This window comes from Topomyia yanbarensis, chromosome 3 (assembly GCF_030247195.1).
Source record: "Topomyia yanbarensis strain Yona2022 chromosome 3, ASM3024719v1, whole genome shotgun sequence".
Lineage (NCBI taxonomy): Eukaryota > Metazoa > Arthropoda > Insecta > Diptera > Culicidae > Topomyia > Topomyia yanbarensis.
In genome coordinates this window covers 61,359,115-61,385,721 of record NC_080672.1, presented here as the reverse complement: position 1 = coordinate 61,385,721, position 26,607 = coordinate 61,359,115, and the positions used below count along the sequence as shown (strand labels likewise).

General features: G+C 41.0%; 2 protein-coding genes across 5 annotated transcripts in view; both read left to right on the top strand.

Annotated features, from left to right (window-relative positions):
- Nucleotides 1-26,607, top strand: part of LOC131688646 (beta-1-syntrophin) — an 856,448-nt gene that overhangs the window by 175,702 nt on the left and 654,139 nt on the right. The gene's annotated exons all lie outside the window — the stretch shown is intronic.
- On the top strand, nt 18,916-19,704 carry LOC131686962 (uncharacterized). Its single transcript, XM_058970995.1, has one exon. The coding sequence runs from the start codon at nt 18,916-18,918 to the stop codon at nt 19,702-19,704; it is 789 nt and encodes a 262-aa protein (XP_058826978.1).

Genomic DNA, 26,607 nt, shown 5'->3' with positions numbered 1-26,607 from the left:
TGGCTGAACCGATTTTCGCAAACTTAGTTTCATCTGAAAGGTATAACGCTCCCATAAGCTGCTATTGAATTTTTAGTTGATCCGACTTCCGGTTCCGGAGTTACGGGTTGAAGAGTGCGGTCACACAGCAAATTCCCATATAAACTGGTACCACCATAATGTTCAAATGATGTAAAACATATTAAAATTGATGTAACATTACTCTAGTTTGCGGGTCTGGATCACTAATGATCAATCAAAGCAGCTTTGACCACATTGGCCACCTATGACGGTTCATGACGCCCCCGGGGAACCCGCCAAGTTCCTAAGCTAATATCACACCCATTCCACAACGAATTCTCTACCGATTTTTACGAACTTAATTTCAAATGAAAGATACAGTAATGCCATTGACTGCTGCTGAATTTCATTCGGTTCTGACTCTTGCTTCCGGAGTTACAGGGGTGTTAGTAAGGATACACTGGAATTTCCCATATAAATCGGTACAATCGTAATACCTCAGAGGCTAAAAACTATTGAAATGGTCACCAAATTACTTCTAATCGTAGATCTAGATCACTGATTGCCAATCAAACATTCTTTGAATATATTGTCCACTATCGACGATTCCGAAAGTCCGGAATTGCGGGCATATTCCACAATTAAAGTCACATCGGTTAATCGGTGATGACTAAACCGATTTTCTCAAACCAAGTCTCAAATGGAAGGCAAAATATGCAGTTGAGTATTGCGTAGTCGCCCCTTCCCCCCCCCCCCTCGCCACCTTGCCCTTACACCTCCCTCCTTCATCACTCCCCTCTTCTTGGATCACCCTCACGCCCAGATTTCCTTCATCCACCCCGTATACCGAAATAAGATGAAGGATTTCTGACGCATCCTCCACACCCACTCTACTAAACCCCCATTCCCTACACGTTCAAACGCATTTCACCAACCTTTGCAAATTATAATCACATGAAGATAACATTGAACTCATGCTTATTAAGCTAATTAAATATTATTCTTTTGCCTTTCTTATATAGAAAGGTTATGCAATTGCTCCAAAAACCGACTTTCTAAGCGAGGCCCGGAGGGCCGAGTCTCATATAACATTCGACTCAGTTCGCCGAGATCGCAAAATATCTGTGTGTATGTATGTGTGTATGTATGTATGTGTATGTGTGTATGTATGTGTGTGTATGTGCGGATTTGTTAACAAAATGTCCACATCGGTTACTCGGAGATGGCTGAACCGATTTTTACAAACTAAGATTCAAATGAAAGGTATAATATTCCCATAGGTTGCTATTGAATTTCATTTTCAACCGACATCTTGTTCCGAATTACGAGTTGAAGAGTATGGTTACAAAACAAAATTTGTTGATTTTTCCAAATCGGTTTCTCGGAATTTTCTGAACCGATTTTGACAAACTTAATTTTAAATGAAAGGTCCCTCAGCTGCTGTTGAATTTTGTGTGGATCCGAGTTCTGGTTCCTGAATTACAGGGTGATACGTACGATCACGCAGCAAATCCCGATTTTAACGAATTCTGCGATGAATGTAAAAAGGTGATTTTTTTCCAAAATGTAAACACAACTGTTGAATTTGTAGATCTAGGTCCCCAACAGTCATTCAAAGTCTCTTTGGCCACACTGGCCACCATCGACGGATCCGGAAGCATCCAAAGTCAGAATAACGGTTATATTGGTTTCTCGAAAATGGCTAGATTTGCTCAACTTAGTCTCAAATGAAAGGTGTTGCGTCCCCAGAAACTGATATTAAATTCCATCTCCATCCGACTTCCAGCACCGGAGTTACGGGTTGTGGAGGTCGATCACATAGAAAACTCCGATTCAAACCGATACCGCGATGAATGCAAAAGGGTGCTCTTATATATACTTACCAAGTGTAATAAGAATGAAAGACATTTCCATAAAGTTATATTGTACGAACCAGCTATTAAATCATAGTTTGGAGAAATGAGAAAGGCACAATTGCACCTCTAGGTGGATTAAAACAGGTTTTTATTTGTTGTTTTTGTTGTCTAGAACGAGAATTTACATTTTTTTTCTCGAACAGGACAACCCCAGAAATTCGATTTATGATTTTCGCTACAATTAGCGCATTTGAAACTTTTTGTGGTTTTTTTCACCGGACAAGTATCTTTCGTGTGCGATTTATCACCACAGATCATACATTTGGAATCCAAATGACAATTTTTTGTGCCGTGCCCAAAGCCTTGGCATCTACGACACTGGGTCAGATTTTTAATTCTGCCCCCATGTCGTCTATAATGTTCCCACTTTACTTGCACGTGGAACATAAAACGTGCTTTTTCAAATACTTTCAAATTATTAACCTCATTACGGTTAAAATGAATTAAATAAAGCTCCTGGATAATTCCAGAGCGTACTGGCGTGTTCTCGCCGCTAGCCTTTCTCTTCATAAGAATAACTTGTGAAGGAGAAAAGCCAGGTAAATTTTTCAATTCGCTGGATGTTTCATCCAAACTTTGAGCTTGTGGTACCCCTTTCAAGACAGCCTTGAATGGTCTATCTGTCTTGAAATCATATGAATAAAATTTATATAACTTCTCCGTAAGATACTGGAGTAGTCGTTTGTGGCCAATCAATTCCTCCGCTGTAACTCGACATTCTCCTCTTCGGCCAATCTGAAAAGAGACTTTCACGTCCGGAACGAACGTCGAAAGCTCAGTTCGAAAGGCTTTGAAGTCGGAGATCATCACTGTTATAGGCGGAGGTGATTGCGTTTTCTTCTCATTGGCATTATGCGCAATGCGAGGAAATTAAGAAATTTCATCAGCTTCACATTCGGATAAAACATCGAATGAGTTGCTGCATTCAATTGAGTTTTCGGGTGGGGAAGATACCCTTTTCCGTTTAGCTTTAATTTTTGGCACACGGCCTTTCTGGGAGGACCCAGGCATGTTGGAAGAATTAAATATTTCTTTAGGCTGAATTGTTCTTGAAAAATGTTTTAGGTTTGAAAAAGACTGATTGAGTAGAAAAAGTAGGTAGTCTTGAAAAAGACTAATTGTCAAAAAAATATGGGTAGTCTTGAGAAAGACTGATCGATCGAAAATATAAATAGCCTTGAGAAAGACTGTTGCTGTTGAAAAACTCTAGGTAAACCAGGAGCTATCAAGATTTGTGACCGGTTCGAACGAAGGTTCAAGCCGGTATCTAGTGGAACTGCTTGTTTTTGTTTTGTGAACTTCAGTCACGATTTCTGCCAAGTCATTTCCAATGCGATTTTCAGTACGCGAACTAGTACACAACTTTAAGAAGATTATTCATAAAATCAAAGGTTGACTCATAATGATTTTCATAGATATAGGAGTCTTCGTGCACAAAATCAAAATATGCTGGATATGTTGATATGATATGCTCGTGAAATAGTTCACAAAATCATCAAATATTATTAATGTACTCGTGAACTGGTTCATGGTTTCTAATATATGTCACGATCCAACATCCGTGCTTGTGAAATAGTTCACGATATCATTAAATATAATTCATGTATTCGTGAACTGGTTCATGATATCTAGTATAAGTCACAACTCACGTTCCTTTTTGTGAAATAGCTCACGAAATCATTAAATATTATTTATGTATTCGTGAACTGGTTCATGATGCCTAGTACATGATTTACAATCTATTTTGCGTGCTGGTGATATTTAGAAGATATCGCTAATCATTTACGATTTCATGATTCATGATAATGAAATTTTCCTGTGAACTCCTTCACAAAATTTGAAGAATTATTCGTGGAATGATTTTTATTCCATGCACTGGAGGGTATTGATGAGGGAAGGTGGGTTTAGGAAAGGATGGTGTGTGATGGGGGGATAGACCGGGATTATGTTGAGGATGTTCAGAGTGATTGCATAACCTTTCTATATGAGAAAGGCAAAAAAGTAAAGTAATCGTTGATTAAGCTTCAAAACGAACGCAAAAAAATTGAGATTTCAAAAATGAGCGTTTTTTGCAATACCCTAATGCGGGTGCGAGGGTGGCCAAGGGAGGGGGGGATCGGTTGATGAAAAGTGGAGCTGTTAAGGTAAGTGGAGGGCGATACTACACCAAACTGCATATTATACCTTCCGTTTGGGACTTGTTTTGAGAAAATAGGTTCGGTCATCTCCGACTCACCGATGCGCAATTGTTGGTCATACACTTACACACGTTTATATTTGAATTTGTATTCTCGAACTCAACGAAGTGAGTCGAATGGTGTAAGAGTGTCGGCCAACAATTTCATGCAATTTGTAACTCATTTCAATTATTTTTGCATCATTTATACATATATTGATTACCGGTTTATATGGAAATTTCGCATGTGGCCGCATACTTCAACCCGTAACACAGGAACCAGAACTCCGATTCAAAGCAAATTTAATAGCATTCAATAGGAATATTCTAGCTCTCATTTGAGACTGATTATGTGAAAATCGAGTCAGACATTTCCGAGAACCAGATGTGAATTCATCTCAGGAACATAACCACTTTCCCGAAGCTTCCGGTTCCGCCGAAGTTGTCCAATGTGGTCAACGTGGGTTTGATTGGGAATCAGTGAGTTGAAACTATAAATCCAAACATTTTCGAACACATTTTATGATGTTTTGCATCTTTTAGATACCATGCTGATTCCGATTTATATCGGAATTTCATGCGTGACCCCACTCTTCTACCTGTAACTCCGGAACCGGAAGTCGGAATTAAATGAAATTCAATAGCAGTCTATGGGAACGTTGTTCCTTTCATTTGAGACTGTTTGAAAAAATCGGTTCTGCCATTCCTGGGTAACCGATGTGCTTATTTTTGGTCACATACATACATACACACGCACACAGACACACACACATATACGCACACACAGACATTTGCCTAACTCGACGAACTGAGTCGAATGGTATAAGAGACTCAGCCCCCCGGCCTCGGTTGGAAAGTCGGTTTTCAGAGTGATTGCATAGCCTTTCTATAGGAGAAAGGCAAAAACATGATCGAAAAAGAGAAGGCAAAGGAATGCAAAAAATGCTCCGAAGCGCAAACGTGCTCGCCGTACAGCTAAGCAACGACGTGAGCCGGAACGCACAACTTCAATTCCACACTCTGGCGACGACGAGGACACCGAAGAAGTCGTTTGGAAGCACAAAAAAAAATCTGCAGTATTCATGCTCTGCAAATAAACGTTGAACTACTGATTTTCTAGGTGTGTACATTGTTTTATTTTACCTCGATTATAGTGACTTATTTGAAAAGGGGTGGTCAGTTGACATTGGAAATTGATGATTAACGTCGTTTTGAAATCTAATGTGACAACTTCCGGTTACCACCAAATAGTGAGAGCCATCATCAATATGGATTATTTGAAAGAGGGTCGTCAGTAGATAATGGATATTGATGATTGACGCCATTTTGAAGTCTAAGATGGCGACTTCCTGTTACCACTAAATAATGAGTACCATCATTAATATGTGTGTCATTTGAAAAAGGGTGATTAGTAGTCAACAAAAATGGATGAATATCGCTATTTTGAAATTCAAGATGACAACTTCCGGTTTCCAGCAAATGTAGAGAACCATTATCAATATGGGTGTCATTTGAAGGGGATTCAGTAGACATGACAATTACCGTCATTTTGAAAGCCAATTTAGCGATTTCCGGTTACTACAAACCAGTGGAAACCATCATAAAGAATCATGGTCAGAATCATGCCAATAATTAAAAAATAACTTATTCACTTCTGCTAATTTTATGCCGGATGCATTACAATGACTCATTGTGAAGCGAATAATTTGTTACTTGTCAACGATATTTATGTGATCGAGTTGAAAGAAGAAGTGATGTGCATAAGTACAGAACTAGAAACGCAATTTTCGGCTGAGTAAAACATTTTAAAATCGCAACAAAATTATTTTTTTTTGGAACGAGCGTGACAAGTAGATGACGGAAATCGATGAGGGACGTCATTTTTAAATTCAGGATGGCTAAAAAAAAAATTCCAGAACCTCCAACAATGTTTGTATTTTTAGAACGGGCGGAACAAGTAGATGACGGAAATCGGATACTCATGGGTTCAAACACCACATAGCCCCTTGAAAAGACCTTAAACATGATCCGTGACTAAAATTCACACTATCAAGACGCCATAAAATGGTCTCAATAACCCATAAATACACCAACATATGGTATTTTATATGGGATTTACCGGACCATGGTGATGGTGTTTTCATGGTTTGAACCCATTTCAAACATCCATGTCAAACCCCATGACCATAGGGGTATTATGGGCCTTTCATTTGCTCCGGTTAAGACAATTGAAAGCCGCCATTCATAGGGTTCTAGAGTGCCACGCACCAAACCTTCTTAACTTTATTGTGCATAGTTCAGACAGTTAAAAAAGTGCCTGTTCATGCATTTTGGTTTGCACCTTTCTTTCTTATACGTAGTTGAAGTTGGTGTAAAAAAGTGTAAAAATCCTCAATAACTTTGAAAACGAATGAGTATTTTTACATACAGTCTTCGACAAAATTATGTAGCTTTGACACCTACACATTTGTTTTGAACATAGTTTGCACGAAAAGTCACAATGCAAAAAGTTATATTAAAAAGACTAGATGTAAGGGGGTTGCCATGGAAAACGCCTTATAAATCGATAACCTTGAATCCTACAAGCTCAAGTTCTTCAACAATTTTTTTCACTATGAGCATTTCTAAAACTTTGTCGAAGACACCAACTTTCTACCACGTCAGTATAAAAAGTTATTTTTTTTAGTTTGATCATAGTAAGCCATGCCTAATTCCAATTGTTATCAGATTGTGGGGAACATTCATTTGAACAATTCCTCCAAAGACACTCTGTGAATATATTCGATGGTTTGGGCTCTAGTGAATTAAGTTCACGTTTTTGGCGTTTCCGACCACTGTGCAATGGGCTCTGGCAAACGAACCAAGTGAAATTCGAGTACATAAATGCTTTCTTTGGCATATTTTTCTAACCTTGAAAATTCAAAAATAAAAAAATTCTTGTTTTTAAATTTTCGCTCTGGAAATTAGTGATTAATAATCAAAAGGTTTATGAGGCTGTGTCTACCGGATCGGTACTCGCCATCTTGGATTTAAAAATTGTACGAGACATCGATTTGCGTCATCTACTCGTGAATCGCATTCCGAAAAACACCCATATTGTTGAGTTTATAGAGCGTTTTCTATAGCGGAACTCGCCTATCTATTTCCGACATCCCATTGTCAATCCCATTTCGAAAATATCCATATTGTTGAGGTTATAAAGAGTTTTCAAACCGGAAGTCACCATCTTGGATTTCAAAATTGCCTAAAATATCGATTCCCGATACTCAATTGTCAATCCCATTTTGAAAATATCTATATTGTTGAGGTTATAGAGCGTTTTCTGAACCGTAAGTCACCATCTTGGATTTTGAAATGGTTAAACATCGATTTCTGTCATCTACTAGTCAATTGCATTCCGAAAATACCCATATTGTTGAGTTTATAGAATGTTGTCTAAACCGAAAGACGCCATCTTGGATTCCAAAATGGTCAAACATCAATTTCCGTCATCCACTCAAAAAACGTATCCAGAAAATACCCATATTGTTGAGGTTATAAGGTCTAAACCGGAAGTCGCCATTTTGGATTTCAAAACTAACCTAAAATATTGATTTCCGGAATCTATTCGTCAAGCCCATTTCGAAAATAACCAACTTTTATTAGTAATAATTGGCTGAAAATATTTTAAATTGTGTACAACTTTACACGGTACTGTTCGCACTCCAACTATTTTTACGAATTTGGTTCTTAAAAAAATCGTTGTTTCGAATTTAGTTCTTAAAACAAGTTACGTAAATCGCATTATTATGTAAAACAAGAGCTCGTCAATGGAGGTTTAAGTATACTTTCTTCAACATCGAGCCACCTATACAAAATCCAGACTAAGAAACTAGCACAAAAGACGGATTCACCATCGTAACCCGCCAGACGACGAATAAGCAAAATGAAACAGAAATGAGCTTCTGACGTCATTCGAGTCCTAGAATTGAAATCGGTTGTCGATCGTTGATTGCGAATGAAGTAAAAAACGTATTCAAATTATTTAACAAAATATATTTCTACTTGCCAAAAACGAGATTTTTAACGGAATTATTTTAATAAAATACGGTTACCAAAACACTCGCAACAATGAAGAGCATTTCATGCAATTTAAATTTCAATGATTCCCCAGATCCCGTTCCCTCTGCCCGTGGTTTGTCTCGATGATTCTCCGTTCCACTGGACGAAGGCTTCCGAGGCTTCTTGGGTACAACCACCGGAAATATTGGTAGGGGTTTAGACATTGGAGTCCCCGGCACACGTTGTATGGCTTGACCAGCTGAAGCTTGATGTCTGCTACGATCCTCTGATCGGGTGGATAAGGGCACCCAAGGTTTACTAGTCGCAAGTGTCGGGAATATCGAGGGTATTGAGGGAGAAACCGGAGCCCTGATTGGCCCTTCGTTGCTTATCCGCTCGCTACGCTGGCACGGGACGTTGACAGGAGTTTGGAGTTGGAGATGGACACTGGGTTGGACTTTCTTTCTTTTTCCGCATCGTACCAAAAACGGACGGCATTTCTTCGTTTCAGTATAGGTCTCTTCTGGGAGAGGGTTATCCGGGTACTTCGCATGGTATATCGGATTGTCGAATTTCTCTACTGGCGAATGTTGTAAATCTACCAAATCGTAACTCGGGATAACCGTCGGAATGTGATCGGCGGTTGGCGAGTCGCATTTCAGATTTCCTGGTTCTTGATAGTCTTCCGAGGTTCGTAATGGATCTTCCAATGAATCTGATATTTCGTTGAAATCAAATAGAAAACTTGGGGGACTCGGTGCTTTCACCGAGTAGATAGCAGGCGACCCGTTGTGTGGGTTTTCTGGATCTTTGGAGGACTCCGATGAATCTGGAATCTCGTTGAAATTAAATTGATCATGCAAGGAACTCAACGGTTTCACCGAATAGGTGACTGGCGAACCGTAATTAGGGCTTTCTGGATCATTGTAGTATTCCAAGGTCTTCAACGAATCTGCCACCTCGTCAAAATCAAATAGAGCATTTGTGGTGCTCGGTGCTTTTACGGAATAGATTGTCGGCGATCCGTAGTTGGGGTTCTCTGGATCATTATAGTGTTCCGAGGTCTTTAATGAATCTGCCATCTCGTTGGGATTAAATGGATCATACAAGGAACTCAATGGTTTCAACGAATAGTTAACTGGCGAGCCAAAGTTAGAATTTTCTGGATCATTAAAGTGTTCCGGGGACCCCAATGAATCATCTGCCATCTCATTGAAATCATACAAGAATCTCGATGGTTTCACCGAAAATGTCGCTGGCGATCCGTAGTAAGAGTGCTCTGGTCCATTATAGTTTTCCGACTGATTGTTTCCTCCTAACGAATTTGCTTCCTTACCGAAATGGATCATAGAATTCGAGGAAACCTGTGGCATCCCCGAGTTTGCGATAGGGTTTTCCCGTTCGTGATCTCGTTCGTTGGAATCAAATTGTTGATTCAAGGAACTCATTGGTTTTACCGAATGTGAAGCTGGCGATCCAGAGTTAGGGGGTCCATGATAGTTTTCCAAGGGTTTGCCGAAATGAAATAAAGGATTCGGTTTCACCGAGTTGGCGGTAGGCGATCCGAAGTTTTCCCGATCGTTGAAATCAAATTGATTATTCGACAAACTGAATGGCTTTGCCGAATACGTAGCCGGCGATCCATACTTGGGGTATCCATGGTAGTTTTTCAAGGGTTTACCGAAATTGAATAAAGCATTTGGTTTCACCGAGTACGTGGCAGGCGGTTTGAAGACAGGGTTTTCCCATTCGTGATTCGTTTCGTTAAATTCAAACTGATGATTCAATGGTTCCGCCGAATATGTAGCAGCAGGTGACTCATAGTTGGGGTATTCTGGTTCCAAATTTTCATTAGAGACTTCCGGGGATTCTATCGAAGGACTAGGACTTTCAGTGTGCAATGAACTTGCCCCTTCGTGTAGATCGGTTGAAGAATTCAATGAACTTGGTAGTATCTGTGAATTTATGTCTGATGATCCGAGGGTAGGGTTTTCGGTTTCCGGATCGTCTTCCGAAGAAGCTGAGTTGTTTATTTCCAAGGAATTTGCCATTAAGTTATAATCGAATGAACCATTCACGGAACTCGCCGGTTCCATCGAATCGTTCTTGAATTCCGCTTTCGAAGGATGTTTTGAAAAGCCAATATCTAGTGGTTTTGGGGGTTTTAATTGATGGTCTAATGGTTTGAGTTGGTGGTCTAGCGGCTTGAGTTGGTGGTCTAGCGGTTTGAATTCATGGTCTAATGGTTTGTGGTCTAGTGGTCTGAACTCCTTTTCTAGCGGTTTAAACTCCTTTTCTAGTGGTTTGAATTCCTTCTCTAGTGGCTTGGCCTGAAAGTCGTCTAGTGCTTCGGCCTGAAAGGGTGCTAGTGGTCTGAACTGAAATCTGCCAAAAGGCATTCGAGATCGCCGTGTAAATATTGGACGGAAACGAGGCCAAGTTGGAAATGCAAGTTCGGTAGGGTGCGTTCGGGGAGCCTGTGTCGGTGCGATTTTGGTGGTTGCTGATGTTGTCGCTCGTGAGGATGATGACCGCGTGGTTGATGATGTGGTTGTTGGTCGCTTGGTTGATGATGATGATGATGCTGAGATTTGAGACGACGATTTTACTGTGGGTTTAGTTGTTATTGGTTTTTCAGTCGTCGGGGGTGCCTCGGTTGTAGTGGTAGATGGCTCTTGTGTAGTGGAAGCAAGTTCCATTTTATCGGGGGATGGATGCCTGGTTTCATTCCGATAAATACATAACTCATCAATCGCATAGAAAGAATATTTTTAGATAACTTACCCACAATCCTGCATGTGGCAATCTGTGAAGAAAATATGGTCTTGCCAAACTCCGAAATGAATAAAATGCAATGTGTTTTCCTCCTTGATTTTAAGTGCCCCGTCGTTGCAAAGCTGCATAAAATCAACATTCTCGATCGGTTTAGTGCCTTGGTATACAATAAGATTTTCGAGAGTAGTGGAAAATCGGGGGCGGATCATTGGCTTAGTATCGTGTTTGAGAAATCGAAATCCAGAGCGTATCTCTTTCGCGTTAGGGTCAAACACTTCAAGTTTATAGAAGATGCAACGCTGAAAATACGAAAAGAATTGTAAAAAGACTGGTCAAAATTTTAGGTCAGGCCTTAAAGACAATCTACACATAGTTTCATTCGAATCAAAAGTGATAGATTTAGTTAAACTTTATGGCTAAGTCGGAAACCCATAAATGTCCAAATACCGTTGTGCTGCCTTCAGCCACTGTCAGTGTTTGATTCCCGAGCGTTGCTGTTTCATCAAACACCCAGGCAACATCCACCGCGGGGAATTTCTTATGCAGGTATATTTTCACTTCCGTCGGTCCTAATCCCAGTACTTCCAGTTTCGATGGATCCGTAATGTATCTGTTGAACAGAGAGAAATGCTACATTTTTTTTAATATACACATTCCTCAGGGCTCGGTACCCATCTTCCGCCACAAGACAATGTGCAGAGGTAACGAAGAAATGGTTTCCCACGTAGAAAGCTGCGCAGTATTGCTCCTGGAAGGTACACTGTTCGCCTTTCGTGTTAAAACTCTTCGCTTTCAGCGCATTAGGCTTCTTGTGGAACACGATGGCCCTTTCCTTTATGTCGTCTACTGTGTATACGGTTTGGCTTGCTTCCAGGAAAAAATTCAATAAGAACAGAGCGAAAAAGAAGATCCTGACGTACGCCATTCGGACTGCGATTAGTTCTGACCTACTGCGATTCATTGTTCAGTTGCAGATTGATCAATGACAGGAAATTAGGAATGCAGCGATAGCAAGGTGGATACCAAAGTCCCTCTAAAGGCTAGTTTACAGTGGGTCGGAAAGTGGGTCACGGGATTTCGCTCGGGATTTGCATCGGGATCAGGGAAAATTTCCCACCGAGATCTCTCCAGACAAACAAAAAACTCTGCTGCTTCTTAAAAATTCAAACAGTATCAAACTTGCAGCGGATTGCAAACCTTATAAAAATACTATTTTCCCCGTCGGAAACAATTTGTGTTGAATTTCTGTGTGGAGAGTTTTAATATCCCGTGATGTTTCCCGCGGTTGAGTTTACACTTCAGGAAAACTGTCATTTTTGTGTAGACTCATTTCCCATCACAGGACTTGAAATCCCGAGCTCCATTTAAAATATACAGGGACCCAAATCCCTTGACACGTTTTCCGAACTGTAAACTAGCCTAGAATTCAAATTATTTATCTTTGCGCACTATTTATCAATTTTTCAATTTTGACGAATTATAACACCTTTAATAATCGATGGATTTTGTATCATATCAGAACAGATTTATCGTCATCGTGTATGTATTATTTATGCCAAATATGAGCAGAATTGGTTCACACATAAATTTTTGAATAAAAATATTGAAAAAATTCTTCATCCACTCCTACACTGAAAAAATCGATTTTAAAAATTAAAAGTCGATTTACAAAAAAACTCCCATTTTTGATTTGGATGAAATTTTGTTCCAAGATTGGTAATTATGTTCCCTACCTACCGTCAAAAATTCAAGTTGGGCACTTTCAAGAAAAAAAAGTTATTTGAAAAATACTTTTCCTTGTTCAAACTGAATTTTTTTCAGTGTAACTAACACTAAACGAATGAAAGTGATAATCATCTCAGAATCCATTTTCCTAACTGTTAGTTGCCTGATACATGCAAAAAGTATCAGTAACGAATTCGGTATATATTCATAACAAACTTGAATGAAAACTGGAAGATTGGAAGACTGGTAGACTTGAAGACTGCAGTTCATTTGTTCATCTCAAAAATGATAAATTTTATGAATAATTGACAAACTTTTCTAAAATTTATTTTATGTCTGATGGAGCAGTAACACAACACAAAAATAAGAAAAACTTGTATAGATTCCCGTCAAAGTATGAATTAAGCGCATTAATTGCATTTTTTGCACCATCCCATGGAAAAGGACCCTGGCTATTAGTGGCACTCTAAAGCGAATGGAAAAAAGAGCCAGTTTTTCTCGCGACTATGAAAATACCATAACAACTCCCCGAGAGTTATGTAACTGGGCAGTTGAACAAACCGATAAAAATATCACAAAATTAATTTTCTGATACATATTCACTGAACAGTAAAAAAATGTCGCAAGAACTCGAAGAACTGTATAATAACGCCAAAACAATATCTGGTACTCAGGAATTCCACAGTTTGGTCCTATTCCTGGTGGCAAAGTAGAGGCGGAAAGATATTCTAATTCAGAAGATGAACCAAAAATATTTTCCTTGTATAGAAATAATACAAAAGAGCATGCATGAAGATAGTTTTAAGACAATTGTTAAATATAAAAATAAATAAATAATTATGTTAAATTCAATACATAATGTTGCGGTGGTTATTTTTTTTCCTGATCCTTCCTCAGCACTAAACAAGAAAATAAAGAAGTAATAATAGAATATTTGTTTAATGGTATAAACTTTTTTCAATGGGATTCTTGATTAAGAGGTTACATGCCTTTTTGTGATAAAAATGCCAAGAAAAATTTATTTTACCTAAAGGCATAAAGCAATGATTTCATTACATCAAACTTAGAGTATACCGTTTATACTAGAACCAACAAACATCTACTCGCTAAAACGCCTACTTTACACCTTATACTATGTTCACACTACGAGTTAAAACGTGTTTTAACGCTATCTTGATGACATTTTTCTTGTTCCTAATTATTAAAACGTGTTTGGGCTCTGCCCTGCCCAATTATCTCCTCTTTGACAAGGTTCGTCTACCTGTTCGCCTCTTTGTGCCGCGGGTCATGAACTGTACTAATTGCAAACAATTGGGACACACAGCCTCCCATTGTAGCAATAAAGCCCGCTGTGGGAAATGCGGTGGGAATCATGCGGATGATTCCTGTGGTAGAGATGTCGAAAAGTGCCTCTACTGTGGGGGAAACCCACATGATCTCCCTTCATGTCCCGCGTACAAACAGCGCGAGGAAAATCTTAAGCGTTCCCTTCAGGGACGCTCTAAGCGATCTTTTGCAGAAATGCTTAAGATAGCTACGCCACCTGTCTCTACGAACATCTTTACCAATTTGTCTACTGACGAAGGCGACTGTGATGAGCCCCAGGAGGGAACATCTTCTGCTGTGCCTAGAAGTAGTAGAAAAAGGAAGAACATTTCCTCTTCCAAGCTTCGTCGTAAAGGCCAGAAGGTGTCTCTTCATGCTCCCCCTAAAATAACTACTCAAGGAAGTACTGGGGCAAAACCGAAGCAAGTCGCTCCCGGTCTCAGTAACCTGAGCTCAGAAAAGGAGTTCCCAGCACTTCCAGGAACATCAAAAACCCCAAGTGTTCCCATATCTCAGCCAGAGAAAGAAAACAGTGCTGGCTTAATAAATTTCTCTGACATTGTGGACCGTATTCTTACGGCGTTAAACATTTCTGACCCCCTTAAAAGTATCTTGATAAGCTTTCTCCCCGCAGTAAAAACATTCTTGATGCAGTTCACTGCGAAATGGCCCCTCCTTTCAGCGATTGTATCCTTCGATGGCTAATTCATCGAACGAGGTCAAGGATTTAATCACTGTTCTACAGTGGAATTGCAGAAGTATTATCCCGAAAATCGATTCGTTTAAAATCTTACTAAATAATTTGAAATGCGATGCATTTGCCCTATGCGAGACATGGCTCACTTCAGAAATAACCCTACACTTCCACGATTTTAATATTATTCGCTTGGATCGAGAAGACTCTTACGGAGGAGTACTTTTGGGGATCAAAAAGTGCTATTCTTTCAATCGGATCGACCTCCCCTCGACACCAGGCATTCAAGTTGTCGCTTGCCAAACCAGAATTAAAGGCAAAGACCTTTGCATTGCTTCCACCTACATCCCCCCTAGAGCCTCAGTTAGCCACCGACGGCTTTGCGATATTGCGGAACTCCTCCCCGCACCGAGGCTAGTTTTAGGTGACTTCAACTCCCACGGCTCCCACTGCGTATAAGACCTTCCGGGACGACGGGCTGCCAGCTAGCTACCGACAGTACGCGATGGCGGAAACGCGCATGAAGAGTTTGATAAAAGCCAAAAAACGTAGCTACTGGCGCCGGTTCGTCGACGGACTAACCAGAGAAACATCGATGAGCACTCTTTGGAGTACGGCCCGGCGCTTACGAAACCGAGACAGTACTAATGAGATCGTGGAATATTCAAACCGTTGGATATTCGATTTTGCCAAGAAGGTTTGTCCGGATTCCGCCCCGGCACAGAAGATCTACCGCGCCGCGTCCCCTCACAATAACGCGAACGAAACACCGTTTTCGATGGTGGAGTTCTCACTTGCTCTCTTATCATGTAACAATAAAGCCCCAGGGCCAGACAGAATCAAATTTAACTTGTTAAAGAATCTGCCAGACTCTGCCAAAAGACGCTTGTTGAATTTATTTAATAAGTTTCTTGAGGGTAATATTGTCCCTCATGACTGGAGGCAAGTGAAGGTCATTGCCATTCAAAAACCAGGAAAACCAGCCTCCGACCACAACTCGTATCGACCGATTGCGATGCTGTCCTGTATCCGAAAGTTGTTCGAGAAAATGATCTTGTTTCGCCTCGATAATTGGGTTGAAGCAAATGGCTTACTGTCAGATACACAATTTGGTTTCCGCAAAGGCAAAGGGACGAACGATTGTCTTGCGTTGCTCTCAACAGAAATTCAAATGGCTTATGCTAGCAAAGAGCAGATGGCATCAGTTTTCCTAGATATAAAGGGGGCTTTTGACTCAGTTTCTATCAAAATTCTTTCTGAGAAGCTGCACCAGCATGGTCTTTCACCGACTCTAAACAACTTTTTGCTAAACTTGCTGTCTGAAAAACATATGCATTTTTCGCATGGTGATTTATCGACATCACGAATTAGCTACATGGGTCTTCCCCAGGGCTCATGTCTAAGCCCCCTTCTCTATAACTTTTACGTGAATGACATTGACGAATGTCTTGTCAATTCCTGCACGCTAAGGCAGCTTGCAGATGACGGTGTGGTCTCTATTACAGGTCCCAAAGCTGTCGATCTGCAAGGACCATTGCAAGATACCTTGGACAATTTGTCTGCTTGGGCCCTCCAGCTAGGTATCGAGTTCTCCACGGAGAAAGCTGAGCTAGTCGTATTTTCAAGGAAGCGTGAACCAGCGCAACTACAGCTTCAATTAATGGGTCAAATTGCTCAGGTTTCAACTTTCAAATATCTCGGGGTCTGGTTCGACTCTAAAGGAACCTGGGGATGTCACATTAGGTATCTGAAACAGAAGTGCCAACAAAGGATCAACTTTCTTCGTACAATAAGAGGAAAATGGTGGGGTGCCCACCCAGGAGACCTGATCAGGCTGTACCAAACAACAATATTGTCGGTGATGGAGTACGGGAGTTTCTGTTTCCGCTCCGCTGCGAACATACATTTCATCAAACTAATATTGTTGTTTGCGTATTGCTTTGGGTTGCATGCACTCGACACATACGATGAGTTTAGAAGTGCTGGCGGGCGTCCTTCCGCTGAAAAATCGATTTGGGAACTCTCATATCGATTGCTCATCCGATGCGATATCTTGAACCCGTTAGTAATTGCAAATTTCGAAAGGCTTATCGAGCTCAATTCTCAAACCCGATTTATGTCCTTGTACTTCGAGTACATGGCACAAAATATCAATCCTTCTTCATACTATCCCAACCGTGTCAATCTCTTTCATGCTTCGAGAAGTCGACTGCAACAAGATGTTTTACACCGACGGGTCAAGCCTCGACGGCTCCACTGGCTTCGGTATATTCAATCAAAACCTCACCGCCTCATTCAAACTCAATGATCCTGCTTCAGTTTACGTCGCAGAACTTGCTGCTATTCAGTATACCCTTGGCATCATTGATACTTTACCCACCGAGCATTACTTTATTGTCTCGGATAGCCTCAGCTCAATCGAGGCTCTCTGTTCAATGAAACCTAGAAAGCACATTCCATATTTTCTGGGGAAAATCTGGGACCGCCTGCGTGCTTTGTCTGTAAGATCGTACAAGATTACCTTAGTTTGGGTTCCCTCGCATTGCTCCATTCCAGGTAATGAAGAAGCGGACTCTTTAGCTAAGGTGGGCGCTTTACAAGGTGACATATATGAAAGACCAATTAGCTTCAGCGAATTTTTCAGTATCACTCATCAGAGAACCCTCGAAACTTGGCAAACTTCATGGAGCAATGGTGAACTGGGAAGGTGGCTACATTCGATAATCCCTAAGGTATCGACGACACCTTGGTTCAGAGGGATGGATGTGGGTCGGGATTTCATTCGCGTGATATCTCGGCTCATGTCCAATCACTACACGCTGGACGCCCATCTCCGGCGTATTGGGCTCGTGGATAGCGATATCTGCGCTTGTGGCAACGGTTATCACGAAATCGAACATGTTGTCTGGGCATGCGCCGAGTACTGTTCTGCCAGATCTCAACTATTCGATTCCCTTCGGGCCCGAGGAAGATCACCCAATGTCCCGGTTCGAGATGTACTAGCAAGCCGCGATATTCTCTACATGTCCCTTATATACACGTTCCTCAAAACCATCAATATCCAAATTTAAATGCCCCTATCTTTTCTCTTATCATTCCCAGAAGTGTCCTCTTCCGCCTACCATACCCCAACGATGGTTTGATACGACTCCAAGACGAGACAAAACATCTGTCGAATGAACCAACAACACGAGATCTACAGTACAACATCACACACGCAGCGCGGTGTGTTCCCGATCCGTATCTGAGCCGTACTACGTAATCGTCTGGAGGAACCCCTGCCGGCTCGAGGAAAACCGCCCGGCGTCCCAATACTTGATACATCCGTTCGAATTTGTAATCCTGGTCGTTGATTTCTGATGCCGGAAACTGAAAGTTTATATCCCCCCCCCCCCCCGTTCAGCCTTGTCCACCCTCTCTCCCATGTCTCTGATACACAGATGTAGGACTTCCCCCCCCCCCCCCCCTTGAATATCTTCCCAAAATTTTGGTGCCCCCCTATCTTCTAGTTTTAGTTGATCAATATCTAATCTCGTTAAGAAATGCACAACAGTAATAGCCCTAATTAATTCCCCTTAATCTTGAACCACTCTTTCTAGTTATCTCTAGTTAATAAGCTTGTAAAATGTTCCGCTTAGTTAATAATTAATTTCTCCTACAATCTCCCTTCTAAAAATCATAAAGTGAATTACTATACAAAGAACACACAAAATGACCCGTCCCCCAAATTTTACGAATATTATATTATACCCTCTTTTATATGTATAAGTTAGCTGTAAAGTTTTTTTTTTAGTTTCATTATATAAAACAAAATAATATTGAAATGTGTAACCCCCTAGTTTTAAGAAATTCAAAATGTAAAACAATGAAAAAATGGCACCTTTAAGCTAACGCATACGTGCCTTATCAAATAAACAAATTGAAAAAAAAAGTGTTTTAACTCTGTAGTGTGAACGTAGCAGAGCTGGTAACACTGTTGTGAATCAGTTTGTTTATTTTTGTTCGCGTATTTTGGATCGTTTTTTTGTGTATATTCAGTGATTTTTCATTTAGAATAGAGTTTGTGCCCTCGCCTAAGCTGCAGTTATTGATCAATTGACTCATAATTTGTGATTCTCGGTCGTGCGGTGACAATTGACAAACATTTTGTTCTCCCAAAGTGTCGTCGGTAGTGATAGAATCCTTGTGGTGAAACCGTGGATGCATATCGGGAAAGCTTATTCACGAAGTAGCTACTGTTGCCTACCTGTAGGCGATTCGCAATGGATTCGATCTGCCTGCAGTGCTCCGAGCCGGTAACCACTTTGAATCAGCTGAAATGCCAAGGATTCTGCGACAGAATCATGCATCTATCGTGCTCAACGCTCACTCGTCCAAAATTGGACATGATTAACGACTCAGCGAATATATTCTGGCTCTGCGACAGCTGTGTGGATTTGATGAAATCCTCCGCAGTGAATGCAGCTTTTACAGCATTGAGCGAAGCGTTCCGTTTGTTGACCGACACACATAAAACAGTGCTTGAAGCATTAAAGGCTGAAATGGAGAAAACCAGAAAATCAGTGGAATCCGCAACGACATTGCCTGCAACTCCCATATCATGGCCCGTTCCAAATAGAGCTGGAGCCAAACGTGCTCGCGAGACCGAGGATAATAAATCTCTTTCTAAATCCGATGTCCCCAGCCTAACGTGTGGCAAGAAAAAGGGTGATGTAGCAAAGGTACCCACAATCACTGTTCAACCCGCTACTAGTAAATGCTGGATTTATTTGTCGCGAATTGCCACCACCGTTTCTGAAGATGAGGTTGGTGCTATGGTTAAGGAGTGCCTTTCAACGGTCGAAGTGAAGAAGTTAGTGAAAAAAGACGCAAATTTGAGCGAGCTTAATTTCATTTCTTTCAAAATTGGTGTTGACCCTAAACTTCGTGAAATGGCCCTCAATGCCGAAACTTGGCCGGATGGGATGTATTTCCGCGAGTTCATCGACTTTCGGCAAGAACGTACTAATGACGGGAAGCAGGGGTTTCGGAAAACACCTCGACTGGGATAAATCCATCGCAAATAGCAGTTATTTTAGACTACGCTCCGACAATTCGCCTGTTGATCAACGGCAACCGGGACGCACCGTAGAAAGCAATATGGAATCCCCCAATCCTCCCAGCACAGTCGTGCCTCTCGCAGTCAGCAGTATCTTCAGTCGTCCCGGCCCTGTGTCTGGGAATGGAGAGGGGGACTTCCAAATTGCCCTCTTTGGCAAGTATTTTAAAAATAATTTTGATAAATCAACCGTTTTTCCTGATGGAACTGCTTGTTCTAGCTCGAATGCTTCCGACTGTCAATTAATAAGTCAACGATGTCAGCCGTCAGCTGGAAACCTCCTGAGGAGCACTCCAACTTCCATCACGGGTGCTACCAATTCATGCAGTTCACCCGCGCCTTCTGCTGTTAGCAGTCATTCCAGTCGCCCCGGTGTGCATTCGCCGGTCAGCCTTCCGTGCCTAAAATCGTCGCCCATCCACTTATACTATCAAAATGTGGGTGGCATGAATTCCTGTGCAAATACCTATCGCCTAGCTACCTCGGACTGCTGTTACGACATTATCGCATTGACAGAAACATGGCTAAATGAGCAGACCCTTTCCAGCCAGGTGATTTGCTCTGACTACGAGGTTCTCAGATGTGACCGGAGTCCTCTCAACAGCCACAAATCCTCCGGAGGCGGTGTTTTGCTCGCTGTGCGTCGTGGATTAAAAGTTCAACATATAACAAATGATGCTTGGAGCAGCATCGAACAAGTATGGGCAGCGATAAAATTGGGAAATCGAACATTATATATATGTGTGGTTTATTTCCCTCCCGATAAAATTCGCGACTCTGCACTAGTTGATTCTCATTCTGAATCATTGACTTCTGTTGTTGCGATGGCGCAACCCACTGACGAAATCATGATCCTCGGCGATTTCAACCTTTCTACAATAAAGTGGCGCTCCATTCATAACGGATTTCTACAACCCGACCCAGACGAATCAGTTTTTCATCCTGGCAGCATTACTCTTCTGGATGGCTATAGCACGGCTACACTTCTGCAGATTAACAGCACAACGAACGAGAACGACCGGATTTTAGATCTATGCTTCGTTAATGCCAGAGATCAATCGCCGCATATTTCCACCGCCCTCGCCCCGCTAGTAAAGTATGTTCGCCACCATCCGCCTCTTCATCTTACACTCCAGGACGTACCGCCTATGAAGTTTTCGAGCCACGCGCCCACCGTGTGTTACAATTATAAGCGGGCCGACTATAGCAGCATTTTGAATATTTTACAAAGTATTAACTGGGATTCTGTGCTAAGTAAGGATGATGTGAACTCCGCCGCTGAAACGTTCTGCCATATAATGAGCTACCTTATCGATCGTCATGTCCCAAAGTGTAATCAACGAAGTGATCAATCCCCCTGGCAGACAGCCGAGCTACGTCAGCTAAAAACTGCGAAAAGAGCAGCATTACGAAAGTTTACCAAACGCCGTACCTTGTCACTGAGAGCTTATTATGTAAGGCTCAATAACAATTTTAAAAAACTGAACAGTTTTTGTTTTTCAAACTATCAACGAAAAATGCAACGTAAGCTTAAGTCGGATCCTAAATCGTTTTGGAGATACGTCAATGACCAGCGGAAAGAAACCGGCTTGCCTTCTGCAATGTTTTTGAATGGCGAAGCTGGTCATGATTCACAAGCCATATGCAAATTGTTCGCCTCTAAATTTGCGAGTGTGTTCGTCAGTGAGACATTGTCCTCGCAGCAGATTGACGTTGCAGCTAGCGGCGTGGCCCAACTCGAACGGTCAGTGAATGAGATTCGTGTAGAGCACTCGGATATTGTATCAGCAGCATCCAAGCTTAAAGCATCGTCATCTCCCGGGCCAGATGGTGTCCCTGCTGTGTTTTTGAAAAAGTGTATATCTGGTTTGGTGGAACCACTCTGTCAACTATTCAAAATGTCACTGACAACCGCGATTTTTCCTCAATTGTGGAAAGCAGCTTTCATCTTTCCTGTCCACAAAAAAGGTGATAAGAGGAACATTGACAATTATAGAGGAATTTCTGCGCTCTGTGCCATTTCCAAGCTCTTTGAGTTAGTCGTGGTGGAGTCAGTGTTTTTTCACTGTAAGGAATATATTTCTAAAGACCAACATGGATTCATGCCGAATCGATCGACGTCGACGAATCTACTATCTCTAACCTCTTTTGTGTCCGAAGGGTTCGATGCGAATCAACAAACTGATGTTATATATACTGACTTACAAAATCAATCACGATATCGCAATCGCTAAATTGGAAAAACTTGGCTTCAGTGGATCACTCCTGCGATGGTTCCAATCCTATCTCGTTGGCCGTCAACTCAGTGTGAACATAGGTGATGCATACTCCAAACTATTCTCCGCAACGTCTGGAATTCCGCAAGGAAGTCATCTCGGACCTTTGATATTCACTCTCTATTTCAACGATGTAAACTATCAGCTGAAAGGGCCACGGTTGTCGTATGCAGATGACCTGAAAATTTTCAACAGAATTAAGAGCCGAACGGACGCACTTTATTTGCAGCAGCAATTTGACACTTTCAGCAGATGGTGTGAAAACAACCGAATGAATCTGAATCCGGCGAAATGTTCTGTGATATCGTTCTCCAGAAAAAAGGATCCCATTGAGTTTGAATATAACTTGTCTGGAGCTCTTGTTTCCCGGGTGAGCTGCGTTAAGGATCTTGGAGTGCTGTTAGATTCGAAACTTACATTTAAGAATCACATTTCGTATGTTGTTGGTAAAGCATCGCGAAGCCTGGGCTTCATCTTCCGTACGGCTAAATCCTTCACAGACATTTATTGTCTCAAAAGCCTCTACTGCTCTTTAGTGCGCTCCACGCTGGAGTATTGTTCGTCAGTCTGGAACCCGAATTACATGAACAGCAGCGATCGAATTGAAGGCGTTCAACGAAAATTTATACGGTATGCTCTTCGACGCCTGCCTTGGCGCGATCCTTTTCGTCTACCAAGCTACGAGAGTCGGTGTCAACTCATCCAGCTCGATACCCTTCAGCGCCGTAGAGAAACTGCAAGAGCCTTATTCATCTCTGATCTTCTGTCAGGACGCATCGATTCTCCAGATTTATTAGAGCGAGTCAACATCCAAGCAAGGTCCAGAACGTTACGCGGAAACGTTCTTCTGAGAGTGCCGTTTCGACGAACTATTCAAACAGCTAATGCCGCTATCACGGGACTACAACGCCTCTTCAATCGTGTGTCGCACCTGTTCGACTTTCATTTGTCTCGGATAACTTTAAGAAAGCGATTCCTGCAGTTTTTTAAATGTAATGAATTTAAGTTTCCATCATTGGGGCCGAGTGCGGCCTGTTGATGCGTGCGATAAATAAATAAATAAATTAGGCCATAACGACACATAATGAGTAGTCATTCGAATGAGCTATATAAACTTCTCATCATTGCAGCAGCGGGACAGCATGGAGACAATGGTATATGTTATTCAGTTATCTCTGCACTGTATGAGCCAACAGCGTGTAGCTATGGGGTACGATATTGTATTGTACAAGTATGAGGTTGGTTGAACACTAACGCATCGCTCGGGAGCTTTTCGCTCACAGTACGAGAGCGAAAAAACAGATGCATTTCCGCTCTCAAAGATTCGTTTTGGGTGTATGTATTATATTTTGTATCTCGAGATCATGATAATTCGCAACGGTGATGTCTTTGGTAATATTCATCGGCAGGTCGAGTTCTGCCTTACGGTGAACAGATTAGTTTAGAACTCACCCATTAGGCGGCGCTAAGGAGGATAAAACTTTCAGGATATTATAGATCTTTTTTTTAAAGTCTGGTAATTATTAGGTTACGCGAGTCAGAACGTGTTCTGGGTGACACTAGTAAGCACGCATTTTTTTCAATTTCATCATTTCAATATTAATGCAGTTTAGAAAGGTGGTGTCTTCAACAAAATTGTTTGATAGGTCAAGGACTACCCAATGGTGACTGATTAGTTTGGTATACTCTCACTATGCGGTGTTAGTGGGCGTGGAAGCTTTTAGCAGATGGTAGATTATGAATTGTCTCAGAAGTCTAATAAATTAGAAAGATGGTGTTTTCGGAAAAGTTTTTGAGGAAGAATTAGTACTACTCGATTATGAATATAGGGTAAGGTACCTAGTAAATGGTTTTGGCTGTAAAATGCTTGTTTTGCATCGGATCAAGTCGTTTTATATACCAAATTAAAGGATAGACTTCTGGGCAACTTTCTATTTACAGATATATATTATTCTATCTTAAGAAAATTTAGAGATACAGGCGTTTTACGAAAAAGTTCATTTTTGCTGTTTTTAAAAATGGTGAGGTATACCCGACCACCTCTGTTTTTGGTTGATTTAGTACAGATATTACCCAAATTTTATGTTTGTTCAATGATAAATCGATGAATATTCAATTGTACCATGAATAAAATGGAATTATATGTCAATCTTGTAATGTCAAAATCACGAGTAGTAGCACGTAAAGATATTCCCATTTGCATCGAAGCTATTGATCGACGAATACTATATTCATCACGTTTTTGTGTTTTTCGTTTGTAATTATGAACCATTGAGTAAAAAAATAATAAATAAGAATAATAAAAATATTTTTTAAATTGATAAATAAACATTTTCTTAGCAAAAAAGCGGTCGGATTTACCCCACTACTTAGAGGCCGGATTTGCCCCACCGCGTCATTTTTCATTACGATGAGTTTAAAAAAATTATGAAAAAAGTAGGACTAAATTCATCTATGCACTTTGTAGGACTTAATTCAAAGAATTTAAATCCACTTACATTTTTTATGCAATCACTTCAATAATCAGAAATATCTTGAAGTCATTAATGCACAAAAATCAAATCAAAAGTTGTAAACACACACTTATTGTCGTTTGAGCATCTCAATGTAGACTAATAAAATGCTGTCATGCCACCATTATGATTATTTTCGATGCTTTACATTGATAGTAGTTCGCGTAGTGCTTCCGATTTTCGATAACAGAGGGGGGTCGGGTTTACCCAACGGTCGGATTTGCCGCACCTTACCCTATTATTTACTGCTCTGATTCTCGTTAGTTTTATTTAAATTTCTGAAGTAGCCTCAAAACCGATAAGAGGATAAATTCATCAACCCATTCTCTGGCGCATTATGAGAGTATTCAAATCAACAATCTGCCATTATCAGACAGCTCTAGAACCACCGATGAATTTCACTGAAGAAAGCCTTCTTCTAAACTGTCATGATTTTGAGGTGCTAAAATACGTAAATAATTTTTTTTCTTTCTAATGCCACCTAGTAATTGAAATCCACGTTAATCTGATAACACCATTTTCATGAATTATTAAACTTTTGACTTAAGCTACTACGTAGTAGAAGTTGTATTCTCCCTAGCAATGAGTGAGTTCTGAACTAATCTGATCACAGTAAGATAAAACTCAAACTGACGATAAATTTTGCCAAAGATACCACTCATCCTAATTATCCTGAACCCGAGAAATAAAATTTGAAAAAAAGATTGCTCAATAGCGCCGCCTGGCGGGTCCATTCCAATTCAGTCTGTCTATAATCGAGCAGTCCTTGATTTCCTCAAGAACTTTGACGAAAACACCCACTGGCGGGTCCATTCAACTTTAATCTATCCATAATCGAGTAGCCATTGATCTGCTCAAGAACTTTGCCGAAAACACCATCTTTCTAAGTTATTAGACTTTTGACATATATTATTATCTACTACATGCTGAAAGAATCTACGCTCACTAGCGCCGCATAGTGAGAGTATTCCAAACTAATCTGTTACCGTTGGGTAGTCCTCGACCTCTCGAGCAACTTTGCTGAAGACAGTACTACTCTATCTAATCACGATGTTGAGAAATAGAATTATTTTAACATGTGTTGAATATTTGCATTAGCACTAGCGCCGCCTGGTGGGGTAATTGCGAGTTATACTTTCTACCATCCAGAAGCTCTGGACTTCTTTTATAAATTCCCCGAAGACAAAAAATAATCAGGGTCTTGATATATTTGACATTGAATCCATTTGATGATAGCCGAATTTACGACGAGAATTTCGATTTATTTACTCTTTCTTCATAGCACCCCTGGCGGCATAGTTCTCAACTAATTGGATACCCAATTACTCTAAGTTGTAGGCCCAACTGAGTACAACAACTTTCCCAAAGAAAGTACGGCGCTACATGTTGACACGGACGAAATAATCGGCCACAGCCCCAATTAGTCGAAATCCCATAAGCTATGAGTATCCTACAACGCGGATTCCTTTTTCACGCCATCAGTTGATCGCTTAGTACGAGACCCGACTGTATAGGGTAATCAGCCCATGCTCGCCATGCCTCCACCAGCACCCCACCCTGCTGACGCCTTTGGCCAGAGAAACGTCTGCCATCCTTGTTCAGCTCACTCAGCCAAATGGTATGTCAGCAATAGAGGCAGCCGACTCGAGTTCTTGCTGCGGTCCAAACCAAAGATTCACCGTTATCAGGGCATTTCCGCTACTATCCCGGTTCCGAACAACGAAGCATTCTGATGCCAATCTGTACGCACTCCACCTACTTCAGGCCGAGCAATCAACGAACTAGTTAGGCACTCCCCTCTATAGGGTGAACATAGACACTTTACTTCACGAAATAAAAAAAAGAGAGAGATCATAAAATATACTGAAGTTTATGTACTGCATCGCGGTACATAACCTAAATATTCCTTAACATCAACTTTAATATCTGAGTTATACCTAAAAGCGAAAATGCTGCTACCACCTTATTTACACTTAAACCTGGCAAATATCGGCATTGCATGCATTTGCTTAACCCTCCGTAAGTCGCGCTTATGGCTCACTAAACGAGCAGTCGCTTGTGCCCTAA

Bases quoted from the DNA above. Each gene is read 5' to 3' on its own strand.
- LOC131686962 (XM_058970995.1), top strand. From the start codon at position 18,916: ATGGATTCGATCTGCCTGCAGTGCTCCGAGCCGGTAACCACTTTGAAT.